We start from the raw sequence: 22,472 nt of genomic DNA on the forward strand, positions 1-22,472 counted from the left end.
CTGGTCAAATTTGGATTTGCAGGATCCCGCGTTGCCATTTTTTGGGTTGGGGAACACTTGTTGACTGTCGCGCGACGACTTGGGCTACACAGTAATATACATACAAACACCTCGATGTATATTTACTATGTTTCGTGAGAACAGCATAGTGAGTTGTCATTGCGGATGAAGTCAACTTTACTATGTGATAAAAACAAAACAATAACCAAAATAAATAAATGAATTAAAATAAATAAATAAACACGAACATGAGAGGGGAAAGGTAGAATGAGAGGGAGAAAGAGAGACTATGACGAAGAAGAGAAAGAGAGAGAAAACGAGCGAATGGCAGGGAGAGAGGTTGTGAAACAGTACAACATCAGACAGCCACTGGAACATAACAACACAGAGAGAGACAAGTATTAGGAAAAATGGTTTAATATAGGAGACAGAAGCAAAAAACTGCATCACACAAGAACATACGTTTACAAAAATAATTCTGACTGCTTCAGCTACACAGTTAGTTCACAGAGAAGGACAGAGAAACCGGAAAAATCTAAACAGCTAAAAGCAAAAATCTTCTAATTAGTTGATCTCTTTATTAAACTAATACATTAATCCACTGAAGGTGACTAAATATTTCTATTCCTTCTTTTTCTATAATTGTCTTATCGTGTAGACGGCACAATACAGAAGTCAAATGAAACTTACCGCTGTTGTATAGACAAACTTGCTAAGAACTATTTATAAAGCAAAAAATGAAAGATCTGACACTCACCTACGCTCTGTTTTTCGGACAAAAAGGGAAAAAAAAGTAAGAAAGAAAGGTAGAAAGAAAGAACAACACTCGAGTGAGGAAAAAGAAGTGAAAGAAATAAAGCCAAAGATCTCCTAGAAAATCTTATATCAAAAGCCAACTTTCTCGATGCCAGCTAGAAATCATACTCGGGGACCAGTCAGGGTCAGGCCACACCACCAGGCCAGACAGCGTTTTTTTGTTTTTTTTTCTAAGATTTTTTTTGTTGTATCCTTTAATCTCCAGTATAAAAAATTCCACTGGTACAAAATGCATAAGTACAATCAGTTGTAGAAATAGGAAAGCCTGCATTTTTTGTACTTTTTAAATCCCATCCAGTGACAGATTTTCGAAGAGTTGTCAAACAAACATACATCACGCTTACAGAATCCACTGAAATGCATTGACTTTGGCTTCTCTCGTGACAATAACTTTGAAAACTACTTGAAAACCTTTTTGAGAATTAAAAAGAAACAAATCAACAACAGCAAACAGCAACAACAACCCCCCAAAAAAGAAAAGAAAATCAGATTATCTCTACAGACAACAAGCTCTTTTTTTACGCCACAGGAAGAGAGAACACACAAAACATTTTTCCTCAAAAAACTTGACATAAGCCATAATGCAAAATAACGACAAGTTCAATTTTTTTTTCCTTTCAGATTTCATTGTTTGATAAATAGCACTTAAGATAATTAAGAAAGAAGGAGAACAGAGAAGTGAACAGTGACAAGATAGAAAGATTACAACGAGCATCGGCGATGACAGCCCCTGAGGCGAGCCGCTCGACAGAAACTCCGTTTCTACGGCCCTGTTGTGCTTCGACATGGACAAAAAGACGAGATGCTTCACACTGAGACTGTGCGACGTGGGGCTTCTGTGCAAGTCGGTGAGATTTGGCAATTTGTCTTTGCTTTTTTGGGACGCTCAGAATGTGGAAAGGACAGCGCTGGAACGAGCTGAAAAAAGGCGCGACTACACGAAACCTGGTCCATCGACGCTGATCTGGGGACTGTCCGGCTTTCGTACAGGTAGCTATGGCTGTTTGTGGCACGCCTCGTGTGTGTGTGTACTGCATTTAGGAAAAAAAGAAGTCTGCTCGCCTCCCTTCGTAAAATCGCATAAAGTTTGGCATCGCGTTTGGTCTCGGAGAGCGGATAATGAAAGCTGTATTGCCTTCATCTCGGCTCTGGCTGTTGTTTCCGCCTGCGCGCGGGACCCCTGGACGTGACCCTTCCCTTTCCAACCAACAAGCGCTTTATTTCCCCCGTCGCTATTCCAATAAGACGTCTCTCCACTAGCCCTGTTTCTAATAACCCCGGTTAGCCTGGGAGACAACAACCAGACGGAGAGGGGCATCCTTCAAACAGATGCCTCCATCTCTCTCGTTCTCTCTGAATCGCCTTCAACTGCTGCGAGGAGCCATTTCAGCCTTCCCGCTGTGGCCGATCGGACGAAATGGCAGAAGAGTGAAAACCCAGACGAGTGAGAGGTTAACGGCACACGAAAGTGAACCTAGACTTGGCACACATCACTGACTGACAACATCTCCTGTAATACTGGTACAACGCTCCCTGGTTAAGGCGACTGGTGAGCTTCTGTAGAAAATAATGCTGCCATCTTTAGTTTTTTTTTGTGTTTTTTAAATTTTTTGTAGTTTTTTTTTTGCAGACCGTAAACTAGGCTTTCAGGGAGGGGGGACGGGGGGCAGTTGAATCGACTGACAACACTGTGCCATGTAAACGGCTCGACTATGATGAATGTCAATAACACACTTTGGCATCTAATAATGATTTTGGCCCGTTTACACCACAAGACTCGCACATGGAGAAGTCTCATGACCGCTTATATAAAAAAGAAGAGGAGGAAACGTCAGAAGGATCAAGTTCGGCGACGGGGAAATCAAATGGGCTCAAAACTTGCTCCGGACCCGTCCCGCCTCACTCCTCTGACCAGCCGACACCGGCGTGTGCTTTTTCCTCAAAAGATCGAAGCTCGTTTGTGAACGAGCGAGTCTTGCCCTGTGCTTACATCATGAAAGCGAGCACGCTCGTCTGAGGTGATACACAAAAAGTAATGATCCTCGCCGTCTGAGACAAACGGCGCAAACTCTGAGACGTTCTGAACTCAACAAAAGGGATAAGAGGGTTCTTGAGAAATAAGGCTTTGTGTATGACTCTCACCTCCATTTTTATTTATTTATTTATCATTTTTGGGGGGAGCTGAGGAGCGGGACGGAGCGCGGGAAAACAATCAAAACAATCCACGCTGAAGCCTGACGTCTGTGTTTGTGTGCGAGATACTGATAGAGAGAGATAGAACAGGAGTGCAAAGATTTGTGGTAAGGCTTTGATGAGTAAAACTGCTGTACAATGGCTAAAAATATCAGTGCGTGACTCGTGTGTGTGTTTTTAAAGTGTGTGTGTGTGTGTTTGTGCACGCTGGCGGGCGGTAGCGGTTGCTGTAGAGGCTTTCACACTCAGGGGCTCTCATGCACAATAACAAAGTAAACTGTGAGGTCTGCACGAGAGTGTGTGTGCGCATGTCCGTGTGTGTATGAATGTTTGTGTGTGTATAGATATATATATGACACATGGGCACTTTTTTTCTTTTTTTGTTTTTTTTTTTGTTACATCTTTACAAAGAAAAAAGCAAACATGACATTTTCAGGCAACAAGACCACAGAATAGCAAGTTAACAAACTTTTTTTTTTAAATCTATATTTTTAAATATGAGGGATCCATACAAAACACTTATAATAAAATACCCATGTTATCAAATAATTTCACAAGAAATACACTGACGCGCTAGGCAGGAAGTACCTTTCAGAATTTGGCACTGAACTCCACTGATTTTGTCTTTTTTTCCTTTATAAGACATTTTGCTGAACAACAAAAACACATCTAAATATTGTTTCCCACGAGAGAAATAAAATAATAATGACATTGATGCTTCACAAGCTGACATTTTATATATATATATATATATATAGATATATTTATATTTATATATATTTTTAGGAATTTCATATAGGTAATTAACCAACAGGAAATTTAGCAAATAGGGACTCCTTAAAAAAAAGAAGAAGAAAATTATAATAAAAAACAAAGTAACTGTTATAGTAATATGAAAGGCTTTGTCTATTGTTCAAGTAAACTGATTTTTTTTAGTCTTCTCTTGAAAAACATGAGACATTTAAGACCGTTAGACTTGTGATGAAACCACAACTAAACTCACGAGAAGCACCGACGTTAACGCGGGTTACAGGTATCGTAGTATTTTTTTTCCTCTATACATTTAAACAGTAGAAAATATAGGTCATTTCATCATGTGCATTTAAACCACGGATTGTCTATCTGTGAGTCAGTTCAGCAAAAGGTGACACAAGTAGGTAGCATTTCTCCCCCCCAAACAGGGCAAATGTCGTTTTTTTATTTTTACCTTTAAACTACTCTAGAAAAAAGTGGTTCTATATATAGACTTTGAATGAGAAACAGAGCCACTTAAAATGGCCTTATCAAAAAACTTTACACTGCCTGAAAAATGTAAAAACCATTAGAGAGCTCTGAGAGAGTCTAATATTGATCAGACAGTTTTTATTCAAAACTGTTTGGAAGTAGTCTTATTTCTCAGAGAAACTGACGCCGACTGCTTCTGGCCCGCGCTCTTGTGGCTTTTTTTGTGTGTGTTTTTTGTGTGTTTTTTTTTTTTCTCCTCTCCATCGGCACCAGAAGCAAGAAGACGCGCCAATTCCTGTTGTGAACTTTCAAGTTTACTTTAAATGAAGAAGGAAGGAAAAGGAACTGACATAATAATAACAACAATAAAGAAGAAAAGAAGAAGAAACAAAAGAAAAAGACACTGTATGGAAATCACTTTGCCACAGGTTGTTGTTTTTTCTCAAAAAGAAAAAAAGGAACATTTTTTATCCATAAAAATCTCAGTCTTTTTTTTTTGTTGTTTTTCATACGAATGCAGCTTGTTGTTGTTCACATTGATTCATTTACCCACACCTCCCTTATCGCCTCCCTCCCTCCCTCCCTGAAACCCTCCCGGAAAACAGATCCAAATGAGGTCACATGCAAAAAAACAAAAAAAAAAAACAACAACCAAAAACAAAACAACAAAAAAACATAAAAAGACCAAGAAGCAAACAAAAAAAAAAGTCCAAAAAAGCTAAAAGTTCAAAAAAGGTCAGTAGACGGCGGTGGCGGAGGAGGAGGAGAACCAGGTTATGATCAGGTGAGCTCGGAAAAGACATCAGAAAAAACAATGACGGGGGAGGAGGAGGAGGACGATGGCACTTTTTTTTTGGTGGGTATTTTTTGTTTGTTTGTTTTTGTTTAAAGTTTTGTGTTTTTTTCGACACCACGGAGACATGCTAGGCAAACGATGAGCTAACAGGCATGGAGATGGGTTGTTCTAAAAGGGGGAAAGAAAAAACGGGAGAGGAGAGAGTTACACACAGAGAGCCAGAGCACCACACCACTACAGCATTTCTTTTTTTATGTAAAAAAATAAAATAAAATGAAAAATAATTAAATAAAGGAGAAACAACAACAACAAACAGCAAACAACAACAAACGAACAACAATGCAAAACAGCAGAACAGCAACACCACTCACTGATTTCATCTGCAAATATTTTAGCTTTAAATCTGTTTTTTCTTGGGTTTTTTTAGTAATATAAAATGATATTGATGTTTCAAGTCTATATACTAACAAGCAACAACACACGTTCACTCATTCGTACGTACGCGCACACACAAAAAACAACAAGAAATAAACAAAGGAGCACCCAAAGCGCTATCCATCAGATCCCGGATGGATGTTCATTTGGGAGAATTTTTTTTTTTAAGACGGGGAACGGGTGGGGAGGTTCTTTTAACTCGTTCCTTTCTGCTTTCAGATCTTTGTAAAAGTCGGCAGGTAAAGGAGGGGCTACGAACAAACAAAAAAACACTCAAAACAAACAAAAAAACCACTCAAAACAAACAAAAAAATTATGAAATTTAAAAAAAAACGCAAGGAAAAAGGTTGAAATTCGACAAGTGAAAGAAGTAGTCCCACTATGGATGGAGAGAGGGAGAGAGTGGTAATAAGAGAGAGAGATGGATGGATAGATGGGTGGGTGGGTGAACAGCACAGAGAGGAGTGTGGTGGTGGTGGTGCTGGTGGGAGGGGCGTCGAATGGCGGCGAAATGTTTTGGTGACTGTGGTTTTCTGCACTAAAAAAAAACACCAAAAAAACACCAGAGAACCCAATTCCACGAGACTTCTCCACAAGGGTCTACTTTATAATGATGCTGTATACTTTATAGGAGTCCAATAACTTAACGATAGGCAATAAATAAAATCCTTTTTCTTTTAAATCTGAGGCAGTAAAAATGCTGTATAAAAATAGAACTGCTTTTTTTACAAATAAAATTTACAGGCCTGTGGCTTTCTGTACTTTGAATTATTTTTTTTTAATCTTTCAAACAAACATCAAGTATTTTCAGTTTACCCCCTTAACCCATAAACTCTTTTATTATTAGTAGTAGTAATAGCATTGTCATAGCCTTCATCAAATTCTGGATGTTATTTTGAAAATGCTCTACATGCTGTAATATCTCTTTCACAACAAAGACCAATGTGATCTGACCCAGAAATGTGTTTACTAATTATTCATTTTTACCTTTGAGAAATAAAAAAATTCTTCTTTTTTTTAAATTTTCACATAAATAAAAGCTGGAGTATGCGTGTTTGTTTTCCTTCCTGCGGCGGTAGACTGTAACTGTACGGCAGGTTGATGTTACCACTGACTATACTGTAAAAGAGGCCACTAAAAGTTTTGCAGCCTTTGCTCCCGGGTTGCCAGCAGGCGTAGAGGGGTTTTTGGAGAAGCAGCGGCGGCCTGCAACCAACACCGCGGAGGTCAAAGGTCGAATGTGCATATCGGCGTGCGCGTCAAAATTTTTTTTTTAAAAAGTAGTAAAAAAAAAGAAAAAAAAGTAATAATGAACCATTCACCAGGCCTCAGGTTCATAATGAGAGAGAGGAAATAAAAAAATCTTCATGGCTCCTTTGTCTTTACGTCTGTCCTGAAAAAAGTATAAATAATCACCGAGAAAAGTTTTAAATACCTGCGAAGCAAAAAATCGGAAAAAAAAGCTACTTTCTTCCATTATTATTAAAAAAAAGAAAGAAAAAATTGCACAAAGTAATGGTGGTAATGGAAGCGTTCATGTGTGTCAAAAAAAAACTGTAATAAATAATAATACTTGAACATAAGAGTCTCCAAAAAAGCAAGAAAAAAAAAGAAGGAAAAAAAAAGAAAGAAAACAAGGCGTGTGTCTCCCTCAGGGTGGTTGTAGGTCGTCTCCCCCTCCCTCCCACATCCCCTCCCTTGAACCCTCACCCCCGAGTCCCTGTGTAGAGAGGTCGTGGCTCGGTTTGCTGTTTTTTTTTTCATTTTCATCATTTTTGTTGTTTTTTTCTGTGGGGGGACTTACCCTAGCAGTGCTAACATGGGGAGCAGATAGACCCTAGTGCTAAGATCAGTACGGTTTGCTGTCGTTCTTGGAGCGCTTCAGCTGCACCTTCAGCCGCTTCATGCCAATCTGGAAGCCGTTCATGGCCTGGATGGCTGCCTGTGCCGACACTGGATTGTCGTAGCTGACGAAGCCTGTGAGGGGGCGCAAGAGAAAAGTGGACGGTTAGAGGAAAAGTTAGAAGAAGGTCAGTTGTGAAGAAACTGTATTAAAATAACAACAAGAAGGCTTTTAAAACATTATTGAGTCAGACTTTCAGGCAGCCTAACATTGGCCTACTTCATCCCCAACCGGCCATGGCAGAAGGCTGCCCCTCCCTGAACCTGGTTGTGTGCTCGGTTTCTTCCTGTTAAAAGGGAGTTTTTCCTTCCCATTGTCACCAACTCTTTGTTTAAAAGTAGTCATCTGATTGTTGGGGTTTCTACCTAATGTTGTAGGGTCTTTTCCTTACAGTGTCAGTTGCCTTGAGGCAACTGTTGCTGTGATCTTACCTGCATAAATCCTACATCGCCTTGTTCTCAAGTTATCACATTCGATTTTCAGAAAACTTGCTCTGACCTTGAGATCGATGTCACTGATTTTAACTTGTGTGAGATTTTTACTAGATGCATCTATGGTATCAATTTAAAGCTACAGTGTCGCCTTGTTCTCGAGTTCTTGCATGACAAAAATACTTCACAAGGCATCCTTACCTTGTTTCTGGGTCTTTGATATGTTTAAAAACACTCCTGGTACACAATAAGACAAGATTAAACTGTAATGATGGCCTAAGGCATGTTCGTTCGTTGCATCAACAAAATAATAAGAGACTACAGCAACAAACAAACAAACAGATTGTAGGTAGCATTAAAGCACAGATTTACTTTGGCAAAGGCCACTTTTGATTAAAAAAGTAAAATTAAAGGTTTTGGTGCGGACTGTGGTATATACTAAGATTTATTTTTCTATCTTCTCCGCAAAAAGTCATTTTTGTTTACGCTAACGCTTCCCTTCCCCCTGTAATATCTGCAACCTCTGAAGCTGACAGTAAACTCCTCGTCTCGCTTGTCTCACATCCATCCCCGCAAACCATTTTCTGACAAGTATCAGACGGTAGTTTTTTCCTGGATCCATGCTTGATTTAGTTCTGTTTTCCTTAGTTGCTGCTTGTGGATTGGATATGTGTAATATTTAGGTTTAGATTTCCATACAAATGCAAATCTACACGGTATTTGCCCTGGATTTACTCTAGTATTTAAAAAAAAAACACACACACAAAAACATACCAGTAAGGAAAACGTAAATCCAGATGGAAAGGAGGCACTGAATTCTTCTTTGTCAAGCTTTTCATGCAATTCCCTAACAGTTCCTTCTAAAGTTCCCTGGAAATAACTGTGTAAATATGAATTACTTATAGAAGATAGACACAATGGTTTGAGACGGCAACTCAAATTTGCACTTAGTTTACAGAGCTATTAAAGTATTACTAAGACTCATTCAAATCCAGGTAAATTCAGGTATTAGTGGGATGGCTCTTCTCTTGAATTGTCAGCAGTGTATGTTGGCGATTCATCTGCGTTACGTCAGGACTTATAATAATAAGTACCAAATGAATAACTTCCAGGAACTTTCTGAAGAACCTTGCCATGAATGTTTCTCTTTTCTTTGGTACTTGAAGCAAAGCACCACAAAAATAAAGGCTGATCCAATAAAAAATAATGTTCTTGGTAATAGCTCAGACATGTTCTGGAAACTGGCCATCGGAGGACAACCTCCCAGTGGAAAACTTGATCATTTTCGGCTTTATGAGCCGATTATGAGAGCCGGAAATCATCACTATTTTTAGCAGAAGTGTCTCCTGCCACATTTGTGTCATGTGGGAAGGATGGTAGAGTTGGGTAAAACTTTATAAATTGTCTATTTTTGATAAGCGCGAGGTTTCCTAATTGTTTGCTCTTTCAGGTACGTTGCTCAGCCAGATAAGATCTTATAGAAATCATTGCTCTGTAATTATTGCTTAAATATTGAAGTTACAGCTATTCAAAGTCTAACAAAACATTAGATGCGAGTGCAACAGTCATGTTGTACACTGACAGACTGTACATAAAAGATGGTTGTAGCCACCAACGTAGCTACAGACCAGCTCATTGTACCTTGTTTTAAAGCCTTGAAGTGGGCAATCTATTCATTGCTTTCTTTATGCTTACAAACTAAAATGTGATCCAATTCCAAGGTAGCCTTGCTCTGTGGCTTATTGTGTTTTTTTCTGGCCTTTTTTAACCCTAAACGCGACCATCATTTAGAAAATGAGCATCATGTTGTATTAAGTAAGAAATCTGTCCCTTCTGATATCAGAAGAAATGCAGATAAGGCACTTTGATACAACGTCCATCTTTTATGCACAGTCAGAACTTGCCGTCCTTCAGATTTGTTCCCTTCAACAACAACCCAGCCCCTGATTTATGACACAGTCAAGAAAAAGAAATAATTCCAGGCATTTGTGTGCGTTTTGGTTTTTGCTGCCGTACCGAAGCACTTGCTAAGGTTTGTCTGTTTGTCGATGAAGACTTTGGCAGAGACCACATTTCCGAAAGGCATGAACATCTGCAGTATGTCCTGGTCTCCAAACTCCTGGGGCAGGTGGTAGATGAACAGGTTGGCACCTTCAGGACCTGAGGTGGAGGAGGGGTGGGGGATATGCAGAGCAGATATGAGGTCAGTATAGTTTTTCCATTTAAGCAAACCTGCAGCAGAGGGAGCGCTGCACTGTGGCTGTCGTCATAGGAACTCGGCACAAGCACGCCGCTTCCCACAATGTCCCATGACCTTGGGTTTGTTATTGAATTTAAACACCATTCTGCAATTGTATTGAAAATACAACAAAGATGAAAGCTTTTGGTTTTCAGCTAAATAATTATATTTTGGTTTGCTTCAAACAAAAGTAGTTCCCTATTCTTTTGCTTTTGATTTATTCATTCTCTCAGCCGCATGTAGTCTCTCTTAAGAGGGGTCATAGGGTGCCCTCCTACCCAGCCTCTATCGCACATTCTAATAATTCTAATAGGTCAGATCTCTCAGAATCATTTAATATGCTCTCCACAGCTAAATGAAGCAGCGAGGGAGCCCAGTGTTTGGCACATCTTTGTTCTCCCTGAGGGGTTTTGAACTCCTGGATGGACTGTCAAAGAAAGACAGCTTCTTTACAAATTTATCTTCGCTGCAAGCCGAGATGAGAAGTGCACAAACAAACAGTATGTGGCTCTATTTGTTTTACTAGACATTTCATCATCTGGTTTGTATTCAGCGCTGTCGTCTAAAGCTTTTGGGTAAATTTAACTTCAGCTGCCAGGTTCTGTACGTCGGCGGCACTTTGCAGAAGCGCTGATGTGCAGGCTGACCAGTTTTCACATTTTCTCTCTCAGACGTTGTAATAAAAGTATTGATCAGAATCCAAGAGAGGTCTGATTAAACACTCCTTTTTTTTGCTACAAAAACAATGTGAAATGAGTTATTATAAGTGAAATAAAGGACATAAAAATAGGTTTGGTCCAGTTGTAAAACAAGGAATTTGGTTTTAAGAGATGAGGATGAACTTTTTAATGAACTGAAATGTTGTTTAGTTTTAAAAGTAATTTTTTTTAAACTCTTTGCCCACGTTAGGACAACATTTGACTATTTTGCAATTATGAGTTTCAAACCTCAGAATATACACTAAGTTGCCAAAGGTATTCAGTCACTCATCCAAATGACTGAATTCAGGTGTTCCACTCCCCTCCCTGGCCACAGGTGCATAAAATCAAGCAACTAGGCGTCCAAACGGCTTCTACAAACACCTGTGAAAGAATTGGTCGCTCTCAGGAGCTCAGCATGGTACCGTGATAGGATGACACCTATGCAACAAGTCAAACAAAGTGGAAGTGATTGGTAATGATAGCAACTCAGCCATGAAGTGCTAGACCATGTAAAATAACAGAGTGGGGTCAGCAGATGACGAGGCAGATGGTGCACAGAGGTCGCCAACTTTCCGCAGAGTCAGTCGCTACAGACCTCTAAACTTCATGTGGTCTTCAGATCAGCTCAAGAACGGTGCTTACAGAGCTTCATTGAATGGGTTTCCAAGGCCGAGCAGCTGCATCCAAGCCTGAGATCACACCTCTCTGTCTAACAATATGATGGATGACTCTAAGTTTGGCGGTTACCAGGGGAACGGTACTTGTCTGGGGGCGATTATGGCGTGGGATTGCTTTTAAGGAGTTGAGCCTCTCAGTTCCAGTGAAATGAACTCTTAACGCTTCAGCATACCAAGACATTTTGGGACAATTTCATGTCCCATCTTTGTATGAACAGTTTGGGTTGACCAACATGACTGCGCACCAGTGCACAAAAGCGAGGTCTACGAATACATGGATGAGCAAGGAGGTGTGGAAGAACTTGACTGCCTTGCACAAAGTCCTGACCTCAACCCGTCACAGCTCACAAATGTGCTTGTTGAAGAATGGTCAGAAATTCTCACAAACACTCCCAAACATTGCGGAAAGCCTTCCCAGAAAAGCTGGAGCTGAGAATGAGATGTGAAGGCAGACAAGCGAATACGTTTGGCAACATAGTGTATCAAGAAAGTCGTGGTTTGACGACGATGAGAATAGTTTCCAGATTTCTCCACTAACATCTGATGCAAACCCTGCCACTTTGTTCTATCAGCAGGCGTGAACTATGACAGAAACCTTTCAGTTCAGAAAAGAGCTTCAAGGGCTACAACTAGTAGACTTTCAAGGGGTAAAGAGTTAAAAGGCCAATTTTTTATGTTTTTAGCACAGATTTTTATTACTTGATAAAAACTAACATTTTATCAGGACATTACACCACAACACTATAACTTTATAGAGTCTACTCGTGATTTCAGCGCTGAGTTTAAATGCCCGTTTGCTTTTTTGAAGAGCAAATCCTGGAGGAGACGCACGTTTAGGGGAAAAAAGTTGCTGCTGTAAACACTCTCAAATCTAACTCCCACTGAGCAGCACTGATGTGCAGACATACAGCCTTAGGCTACTGACCCTCTTTCTGGCTGCCGGCAGCCCCTTGCTGCTGCAGCAGGGACTGGCTGTAGAGGGTGGGCAGCGCTGCGGCGGCGTACTGCTGGATCCCTGAGTAAGCCTGCGTCAGCGCGTCCATGGTGCCTGCCGTCCCGTTGGTGAGCCCTGCGCCGCCCAGGCCTCCGTTTAGAGCCGCCATACCTGAGAGCATTTGAGCAACTTTACATAAAACCCAACAATAAAGAAAGAAGAGTGCACTTACTCATTAGCGCTCCCACTGAAGGTTGTGTTTTTTAACCACACATACACACACACCCACAAGAACATACAGGACACGAGACACACAACACACAAACACCGACAGCTACGCTGGACCATACTGTAAATTGCACTCACATCGACACGCACACACACACACACACGCACAAACAAACAGAGGACCAACCGTGTGACAAGAAAACACAAAGGACGAACACATACAAGCACAGGACACACACAGAGGATTCATTTAAACACGTTAAAGTATGAAGGAAGCTGATGACAGCCAGAGCTGCACGGGTATCTCGGAGTAAAAAGCATGCAGCGCTGCATGCGCACACACAGAAACACACTCGGAGACCACAGCAGCGTCGACGGAACGACAAAAATAAATAAATAAAATAAAAAGAAGATGAAAAATTATCTTTCGCTTCATTCAAAGTGGCGTTGTTAAACAAATACTGGGGTGCGATCATGTGTGCTTTTCCTGCCCGTGACGGCTCTCTTTAGGGGTGAAGACAGGCACGCGGCGCGTAAAGGGTAGGCGGGGAGGGGAGGGGAGCGTGGCGATTTTAAAAAGTGAAGGAACACAGCAGTAACACTCATTAGCTGCATGTAACGGCTTAATATCACAACGGAGGGCAACTTGTCAGAGGGGGTCTGACACTGGCTCGGCGTCCTGTCGCCTCGCCGTCAGACACAGTGAAATAAATTATCACCGCGGCGCTCTGGATTATAGGTCACTCATTTATTCAGGAATAATTGCACCAGTGACCTTTGCAATTCAATTAAGGCCTAGATGTGTTTAAATGAGGGCGGTTGTTGGTGGTGGGTGGGTGAGTGGGAGGAAGGATGCGCTAAGAGGAGAGAAGGGTTAGTGAGGACAAAATGGGATGCAAAATGAAAGCGACCCATTCGGCTCAGAAGGACGAGCACGTGTGTGTGTGTGTGTGTTTAGACATGTTCTGTGTTTTTGTACCTGCGTGCGCTCGAGTAGACGCATATATAATTTACACAGCGGACACAGCTAGTCGAACCGAAGAGCGGTAAAGGTCAGGGGAGAATAATGTGGTGGAAGAGGCTGGTTGTACAGGATCTCTGCTGTCATAACAGCTCTGATTAAGATCCCAGCCCCGTCTCCCCGGAGGTCAAAGGCAGGACGCGCACCACACGGCTCGGCAGATGCCAGAACGCCACACAGGGCGGCCGTGCGGTCGATACGATCCACATGTGGAAAGAAACATGTGTGTGACTCGCTTAAACTTAAAATGGATTAATGAACCACCCAGCTGTGTTAATGCTTTGACAGCAAATTAGACTATTTTTTTTTTACTTCGAAGAAAGAAAAAAAAAAGAGTCTTATTTAGCTTTTATTATTGGGACAAAAACAGCCTTTTTGGGCCCTCTTGTGCAACAAAATGATCAAATATTGTATTTCCTAGCGTGACAGCAGCCTGAAAAAAATTGCGGTTTCTCCTTTTGACATTTAAATGATCAAATTTGAGTTTGTTTTGTGTTAAATTCTAACACAACACATCTACCTTTTATATTTTTGGCATGAAATTGAAAAGATTTGTATTTACCAGCCAGGAAAATTGATAGAACTGCATTGTGAGGGTACAATTACAACATTTACATAACAGTAAATGTGAAATTGGCAGCTAACCAAAGGAAGAATTACAATTTTGGCCTTTAGTCCCCCGTGCAACTTGTCCAAACCGCTTTGCGGAAACAACAGAAAACACAACAGTGACACAACAAATCCAACACAATGTGAAACGATGACACAGCGACAGCCTTTGTTAGGCAACGAGCAGCACGCCAACTACGCCAGGATGGCACACCGGCACTCTTACAGCAAGCACAACCCGGGACACAACCAGGAAGCGGATGAAGAGATGAGTGGAGGAATGGATGAAATATGTGTTGGCAGGTGATTTTATGCAGTAGCCGTCTTTAAAAGAGGAACAACCATTTATTTTTTAAGTCAAACTGAGACACAGAGAGACGACGGGAGGAACCAAACTCTGGGAATTTTAGCAAAAGCGGGAATACCGAAGCGTCACGCTGTCTTTTTTCTGTTTCAGAAGAAAGCCAAGTGATGCATGGTGATAGTCAGTTTCAACATTTCTGATATTTGTATACTTAGGAATAGCCGTTCGCATTAGAGTTGGACAAACGTATGGATTTTTGATATACTCGTTCTTCGTTCAATGAGATTAAATATTGATTTTCTTTGGCATGCATTTTACTCCTACTACCAAATCTGCACATTCTTGGTTCCAGCAGATTTAAATGCAGAGTTTGTTTAACGTACAAGTGAATCATTCAAAGTCATCAGAAACCCCATTTGAGTCAACCCCCCCGACAGCTGCGGCTACGTCTCTCTGCACTGACTCACAGGCTTTGCGGTTGTGATGTCGCCGTTGGTTGTGTATGATCAGAGGTGGAGGTGGAGTGGCTGATGGCAGGGTGAATACTCACTGTTAATGCTACCTGCTAGTGCATTAATGTTGTTCAGGCCCACAGTTGCTCCTGCCAGGCCCTGCAGGGTGCCCAGAGAGGTCAGAGAGTTCATGGCGCCAGCGTTGGAGCTGGCTGTGGTGCCCGCTGCTGGGGGAAGAGGAGGAGGAGAAGGAGGAGGAGGAGGGATAAGGACAGAGGTGAAGAGGGAGAATAGGAGACAAAAGAAGTGGACATGTTACATAAACATATAGAAAACAAAGCAACAAGGTTCCTTGTGTAGAGGTTCAGGCTTTTGCATAGCTTGATCTTCATTTAAAGCAAACAGTAAGTGCTCCATTGTAGCAAATTAGCATCAGCTTTTGGTGCATTTATCACAGACAGTGATGACAAAGAATTTGGAAAGAGATGTGCTACACAGACCAAAGGGAGCTGGCTCAGATTACTTCCTGTAAGTTCATCTCTTTAATGGCTGCACGCTTCAGTTTCTTGAAACTTGGTGGCAAGCTGAATCACAATAATCGGTCATTACTGAGCCTAAACATTTACTACTTCTAGACATGAACTACATAGAGTAAAAGGTAAAAAACAACAACAAAAAAACAGGCACTGGTTTGGCATCAAGAGACTAAAAATGCTGTCCAGTTCAGGCTTTGTCTCTCCCAAAAAACGTGAAATGGACACGCATGCAGAAGTTGCATTATCAGCAGGTAATGTGTGTGTGTGAGTGAGCGATGAACCAAACTTCTAAAACAAAGCTTTAATTTGAACCCCACTTGAGAGAAAAACGTTTTGCCCCACAATGTGCAACCTGGGGCTGAAGAAGCTGCTGAAATTCTTTAGTCTAACTAAAAAACTACAATAACCTAAAACTAACATTTGGAAATTGGACTTGCCAGGACAGAATGCTTGTTAGACATGTCGGGCTCCTCGTGCTGTAGTGTCTCCTGAAGGGCTCAATTTCCTGCTTTGACAGCATATTAAAACTTGGCTTCAGCTCCTTCACAGTGCGTTCTCTACACTGCAGCTTTTTGCTAGCAGTAGGAACTGACAAGGAGGCACCTTCATGTAATGCAAATCAGTGACGAGGAAGGAGCTGTGGCTTGATTGTCCTTCGTTTTTTTCTTCTTCTGTCTTTTAGAGAAATTAATATGACTAACTTATTCATGCAAATGCAAGTTTGCAGATGTTTCTGTGCATATTTTTTTTTCTCAATTTGAGACCGAGACTCCTTTCTTCAACGGGCAAAGAGAAAAAAGCTTTGTGAGCTCGTGGCGACGATGAATGCCGAGAGGCTGATGGAGAAATCACTTCACAATTTGTTTATCTCTCGAGTTCAGCCAGTGTGAATGGAGAAAAGGGAGCATCTCTCTGACAAGAAGCACCACGGTTCAAGGCAGAAAAGATCTTAATAAAACCAATTCTCCTCATAGTTCCTTTATGAGTGTTTGATCTGATGCTATACTGATGCTTAAACATGCTACATGTGGCACCTTTAATTAACCTTTACCAAACAAGCAGTGGCACCTTGACCTTAAATATATTAATCTATAGAAGTGTATGGAGATGATAACAGAATTCTGCATGGTATGTTGTGCACCAAAGCAAGTATACTGCAGGATTGCTGCAATCGAGGTAATGCTGTAAGAGCATTACATAAACATAAGGACAATCCAAAGAAGCACAGATATGCACAGAATGCATATAACAGTCAAACCTCAGAAATGTGGACTATAATTAAATGACTTTTCCCTGGTTTTATTTTAAATCAACTGAAACACACAAAAACAGCCAACGGGCGATGGATGAATAGACCACAGCTGGACGCAAACTCACGCACACATACACCTGAACACGCAGTGATGGCAAATGTGTGGACAAACTGGTGGACAGGTAGGATGGGGTGGGTAGGGAAATGTGGTGCACAAAGCCTTCGATCTCATTCTGCTTAGAACAAAAACAATTTCTTAAAAAAGTATTAATTTACCCTTGTTTTCATGAAAGCGATGCCAACAAAGCAGGACTGCGGCTGAACACGTTAAGAAATGTTGCGGTAAAAGGAAGCGTAATGTCAGCACACGGCCTGTCTCCATGCAGAACTGTCTATATTTATCAAAACTGGCGTGACGTTTTCAGTTTCATGCAGTATATGCCGCCACTCATTCACAAAGAGCGGCTCAGCCTGAGTGCGTACTATTCAAGGTTGGACTGACATTCAGAGAGAGAGAGAAGAAGAAGAAGAAGAAGAAGGAGGGAGACACAGGCGGGAATAAAAGAGAGAAGGTGAAAAGTATGGCGAGAACGAGACGAGAACGGGCGTTCACGCCAAGCGCAGATCAGCTCGGTGAAGGCAGGAAGTGGGATGAAGAGGCGCAAGTGTTAACGAGGGAGGAGACGGGGGGTGCGTATGGGAGGAGGGAGGTAGTTTTTCATATTCATGCTCTGTTGGGAGTGCGCACCAAAAGAGACAGCAAAACCACGGCTGCTGGAGCGAGGCCGAGCCGACATGAGAGGGGAGGATGACGGAGCAGAAACAGGGAGCTTGTCAAAAGCGGGGCAGCAGGAAAAGACGAGGGCAACGAGAAGGAACACAAGGAGAGGAGAGGAGAGGAGGAGGGGCAGCGCGAGTGAGAATGAAGAAGAGGTAGGAGGGGGGAGTCTGAAGGTGATGATATTTAACCTTAGCCGGGTTCAGGAGGTTTTTAAAACCCACAGCTATGAACACAGAAACAACACAAACAAACGCCGTCCGCTGGGAAAGAAAACCAGTCTGCTGCTCTAAAAAGTTTCTACAATGTCTCCAGAGCTGGTGAGGTGAGGCATGAACAAAGAAATCGACCAAAAATAGGACGGAAGAAACACACATAGGTCTAAACCTGACGGGAACACTTAAGCACGAAAACGCACATACATGCGCGCGCACCATGGACAGCGCATGTGTATCACAGGATGGCATGGCTGTGGGGCGACATGGTGAGGGAGGTGAGGCAGGCAGGCAGCGGGTGAGTAACACAGCATGGTGTCTGTCTTGATATGAAGGTGGACACACACACATACACACACACCATGGGAATGTGCCAGAAAGAAGGTCAACAACACTGACGGGGATCCAAACAATGAGGATGTTTCGGCAGTAATGGTGTCGGTGATGATGCGGCGGGGATCGTGGGACGACAACAGTGGCAATGGTAACGATGGAGAGCGAAGGACGCAGGCAGGCGTCGGGCCCTCCCCCGGCGCTGGATCCCCCAACCTGAGTGGCTGTGGCGTTACCTGGGCTGGCCAACGCTCCCAGGGAGGCGGCGTTGGAGGACAGGGGGTTTGCGGTGGAGGGGCTGGCTGAGTTTTGGGCCGCCGCCGCTGCCGCCGCTAAAGTGGCCAGGTTCTGCAACTGCAGAGCACTCATACCTGGAGAGAGGAGCCAGAGAGGGTGGTGTCAAACCTGGGGCTGAGGCGTGGTTGGGTCGCCTGGCTGGACCGGGACAGCGTACCAGAGGACAGCACTGAACACACGTTAGCTGCTGGGCGTCCGGAGGTGTACAGCAGTGGAGTGTGTGGATATCCTGCACATGTAAACCTTGAAATGCTCTTTATTTGAGGTCTTTGTGAAGAATCTGTAGCGTGTGCAGGCAAACACTACAGAAGCTGATTTTGCTAATAAGTCCCCAAAGTGTCTGAATCAGTAAAAAGCAGCTGTTGCAGTGTTTTAGGTTTGGCGCGTTTCTCTGAGGCGGAGCTGCTCCGGAGGAAGAAATCATCTCAGCGATTTAGTTAATGTTATATATTTTTTTATATTCAAGAAGCATTAAAGCTCAGCGGAGAGGGCTCAGACAATGCAGGAGGAAACTAACCTTCCTACAGTGCTTATATGGGCTTTTTAGCCAATTATACCACTTTAGATTCAACAAGAGCTCCGAGTCTGCTCAGCTAACTCATGCTTCTATAAATAAATGTCTGCCAGCTCAACAAAGACCATCACATCTATATCACAGGGTAATGATGGGAGCTTTTATGATATTGTAGTTCAGAGGATGAAACTAAAGGGCACCACACATTGGAACTGGCCTATATCGGCCTTGTTGACTGATGTCAACCTGTACCAGTTTGTTTGATAGTTTGCAGGTATCAAGGTGCAGATGTGGAAAAAGCCCATAAAACTCTTACGTTTATGCAAAAAACAGAACACAAAACTATTTTTGCACCAGCAAATTGCCAAAATGCCATTTAAACGATCAAAATAGGCACTTAATGTGAGAGTCAATGAATCCTTAAAAGCTAAAAGTTCAGTTTTTAAGTAAATTAGTAAACATGACACTGAATTGAGTTAAGGGCCAAAGAAAGACTAAACATATGGGTGTATTCATATCAGCTGGGCTCAGAGACTTCAAATATAAAAATCTGGATGAAGTCCCATCATCCTCCTGAGGCTGGAGCTCTTGTTGGGACCTATTTTTAATTTTTCCGAGCTATTTGGGATTAGGTGGACCATCGTCTTTCAAATAATGTTTAAAAAGTACAACCTTGCATGGGGACAGTGGGTTTATGGTACATTATAAATTCATCATTGTCACAAGGTACAAAACACTTCGAATTTATAGAAAAGCATAAATATAATGACCCCGTGTGAGGATGTGTGAGGGTCTCAGGAGGGTTAAGAAGTAGAAAACAAGAGGAGACACGTTGCTTATACTCTTATGCTTATACTGTCAATGAAAAGAAGCCCCTGCTTTATTTTATATTCACTGTAACTAAGAGTGGGACCAGAATTGAGAAAATTATCATCATGTTTTATTAAATTTGACTTACGGCTCAGTCACAGTAGAGGGAAAAATGAGGACCGCAAACTCACTGCGGCTACGGAAAATCTGGGAATTTGGTGACTGAGTTCAAGCAGTTGTTGGAATCAACTGGTCGCCCAGATGTGCAACATCCTCACCCTCTGGTGGGAGGTAACTGGTCTCCAAATGATCATGGTCTGATTGAACTGACTGCATTCACTTTAAAGGTGTGGAAATAACTGTCATCTAATATAGCCGATCGTCAACATGTTGCAATCAATCTGAGTCAGTCTGTGCAACTTGCCTGCAATATATATATATTTTTTGCAGTAGTGGACTCTTAAGGTAAGGTTACTGAGCGCCTACGTCATCGCGCAGTTGAATCACCGTCCTTGAGCAACTACGTCACTATATCTGGAACCATTTCTGTTTCTCCAAGGTTCAGTAGTTAATGTGACTTTCTCTGAATGCAAGTGGCAAGATTGCAATTTTAATTGTCAACTCGACCTAATTCAAAGCAGACAGAGTCCGTCTTGTTTCTGCTTTATCGCCGTCCTGATGCACCAAAGTCGCTTGGAGGATGGCACCTGGCTGCGAGTGCTGCCAAGGCTTGGTCTGCTTCTTTGAAGGCACCATTTCAGAGGCAATAAAACTTCAAGTTCATGACATACTGTCCCAATAATTTTGGTCATGCAACCCCTATTTTCCCTAATGTGACTGTGGCGTTAAAACTACTGATTGAGGCCATAAATTCCAGCGGAAAGTATTTACTGAGATCATAAATCGAATGAGAAGTAAGTTTCCATTAGACTTTACTAGATGAGTCACTCCCTGCTGGCTATTACAAACAATGACCGTTTAGAGTACCTGGACATTATGCAGTCTACGGCTGGCCCCTATGTGATGCCAAATGATTGAAGCCTTCCCCTTTAAACTAAATATTAAAGCCCTCTCCCTTTCAGCAGTCACCCTCTATTTCAGGGACCCCTGAAGGCTGAACTCTCCTCATTGTTAATCTTCTTTCTGGCATTAAGCATACGGCCTGTACTTAAGCATAATTAATGCCTATGTGCCAACGCCTAAATGATGGCGAAGCAGAGGCTATAAAACACTGTCTGTGAGCACAACTCAACCTTTCACCTCACTCCACAAATACGCGAGTGTGTGTGTGTTAGTGTGAGTGTGTGTGAGTACAAAACCTCCGAAAGCAAACAGTCATCAGAGCAGAAAGTAAAGGTCTTACCACAGAGATGCTTCCTCTGCCTCGTGTTAAAAGGGTGGACACTGTCAATGTGAGGTGTATGCGTCGTATATACAGTTTGCGTGTATATACCGTACCATGAGATTACACGCACACACACACACTCTTGCACACGGATACAAATAAGACACACACGAACAAGACACCATGAAGAAAATCCATCTTGTTTGACACCGTGGTGAATGCTTAGAGGTTCTACAAAGATATCCTTCACCCAGACAGTCAAATTGAACGCAGCCAATGACGACAGATATCGAGGTGCTGCAGCAGGAAGTGTGTGTGTTGTGTGTGTGTAAACAAAGCTAAAGACACCAAGCGCGCGAGTGTGCCTCTGCACGCATCTGAGTTTTTCCCCCACTCATCTGCGCTTACTTACACCGAAGCCAAAACCAATCTCGTTCGCAAAGCGATTTTCTCCAATTTTTCCGTCGTACATCACAACCCGAAATGGATTTCTACTTCTGCGCAAAGGTGGGGATAAAAACCGCCGCCGCTCTTTCTATCGCATCCCATGAAACGCACGCTCCAGCCTAATTCAAACAGTGTTGTTTTTCCAGATAAGGCAGACAATGCGCCCCATGAGCGAGGAGATATGTGGTTTCAGCGCTGCTGCTAGATCTCATTTCTGACTCCACGGAGCAGGTAACACAGAGGGAAGGCTGTTTACAAGAGCTCTCATTCATACCTCTTTATTATAATCGAAAGCATGTTTTTATTTTGCAGACCTCCTCCTTCTCTATGTGTGAGGCAGAGATCCACAAACACGCTCGAGTGTGTTTACAATGCTAATAAATGGTCATTGTAGAGAATCACTTCACTTTTACCTTCGCTGCGCTTTTTCCCCCCACCTTCGTTTGTTTCCTCCTTTCCTTTCCACTTTTTTCTTTCCTCATCTTTCCATCATTGTCATTTTCCTTTTTCTGCCCTTGATTTACTTTCTTCTTCTCTACTTTGGTTCTTATGTATGTTTCTGCTTCTTTAACTTTCATTTTCTTATTCTTTCGTTTCCTCATCTTTTCCACATTTTTTCCTTTTATTCCCTCTTCTTTTCCTCGCTTTCATTTCCTACTTTCCTTGCTTTTTAATTTCCTCCCTATTCTTGCTTTACATTTTCCTTTCCCTTCTCGGCTTCATTGCTCTCCCTTCTTTCCTATATCCTGACCCCTTCATCTATCTTTCCCTACTTGCCCATTTCTTATCTTCCTTTTCCCTACTTCCCAATTTTCGTACTGGCCTTTTCCTCCCTCGTCTACATTTTTAGCTTTTCAGTACCTCATTTCCCACCAACCCTTTTCCTGGTCCATTTTTCCAGCCTTTCTTTTCTCTCCCTCAGTCGATGACAAAGACAATTCCAGCAGCTCCCTTTTGTCTCTATCTTTTGCACTCATTGCAA

At 42.2% G+C, this 22,472-nt stretch overlaps 1 protein-coding gene across 27 annotated transcripts in view; it reads right to left on the reverse strand.

The window, feature by feature from the left end:
• Window positions 1-399: 399 nt before the first annotated feature.
• celf2 (cugbp, Elav-like family member 2) overlaps window positions 400-22,472 on the reverse strand; it is a 239,549-nt gene continuing 217,476 nt past the window's right edge. For 3 of the 27 annotated variants that reach the window (XM_086269634.1, XM_086269625.1, XM_086269629.1), the window contains 5 exons: window positions 18,314-18,448; window positions 15,062-15,190; window positions 12,341-12,538; window positions 9,815-9,958; window positions 400-7,441 (listed from right to left, as the gene is read on the reverse strand). In XM_086269634.1, coding sequence (XP_086125760.1) covers window positions 7,314-7,441; window positions 9,815-9,958; window positions 12,341-12,538; window positions 15,062-15,190; window positions 18,314-18,448 — 734 coding nt within the window. In that variant the 3' untranslated portion in view covers window positions 400-7,313. The remainder of the gene's footprint in view (window positions 7,442-9,814; window positions 9,959-12,340; window positions 12,539-15,061; window positions 15,191-18,313; window positions 18,449-22,472) is intronic. The other 24 variants (XM_086269648.1, XM_086269642.1, XM_086269651.1 and 21 more) reach the window with 14 other exon arrangements.

The sequence above is a fragment of the Aulonocara sp. 'chitande type north' Nkhata Bay genome, linkage group LG17 (assembly GCF_057382095.1).
Source record: "Aulonocara sp. 'chitande type north' Nkhata Bay isolate Kocher_YH1m ecotype deep benthic linkage group LG17, A_spYH_male_GT1.1, whole genome shotgun sequence".
NCBI lineage: Eukaryota > Metazoa > Chordata > Actinopteri > Cichliformes > Cichlidae > Aulonocara > Aulonocara sp. 'chitande type north' Nkhata Bay.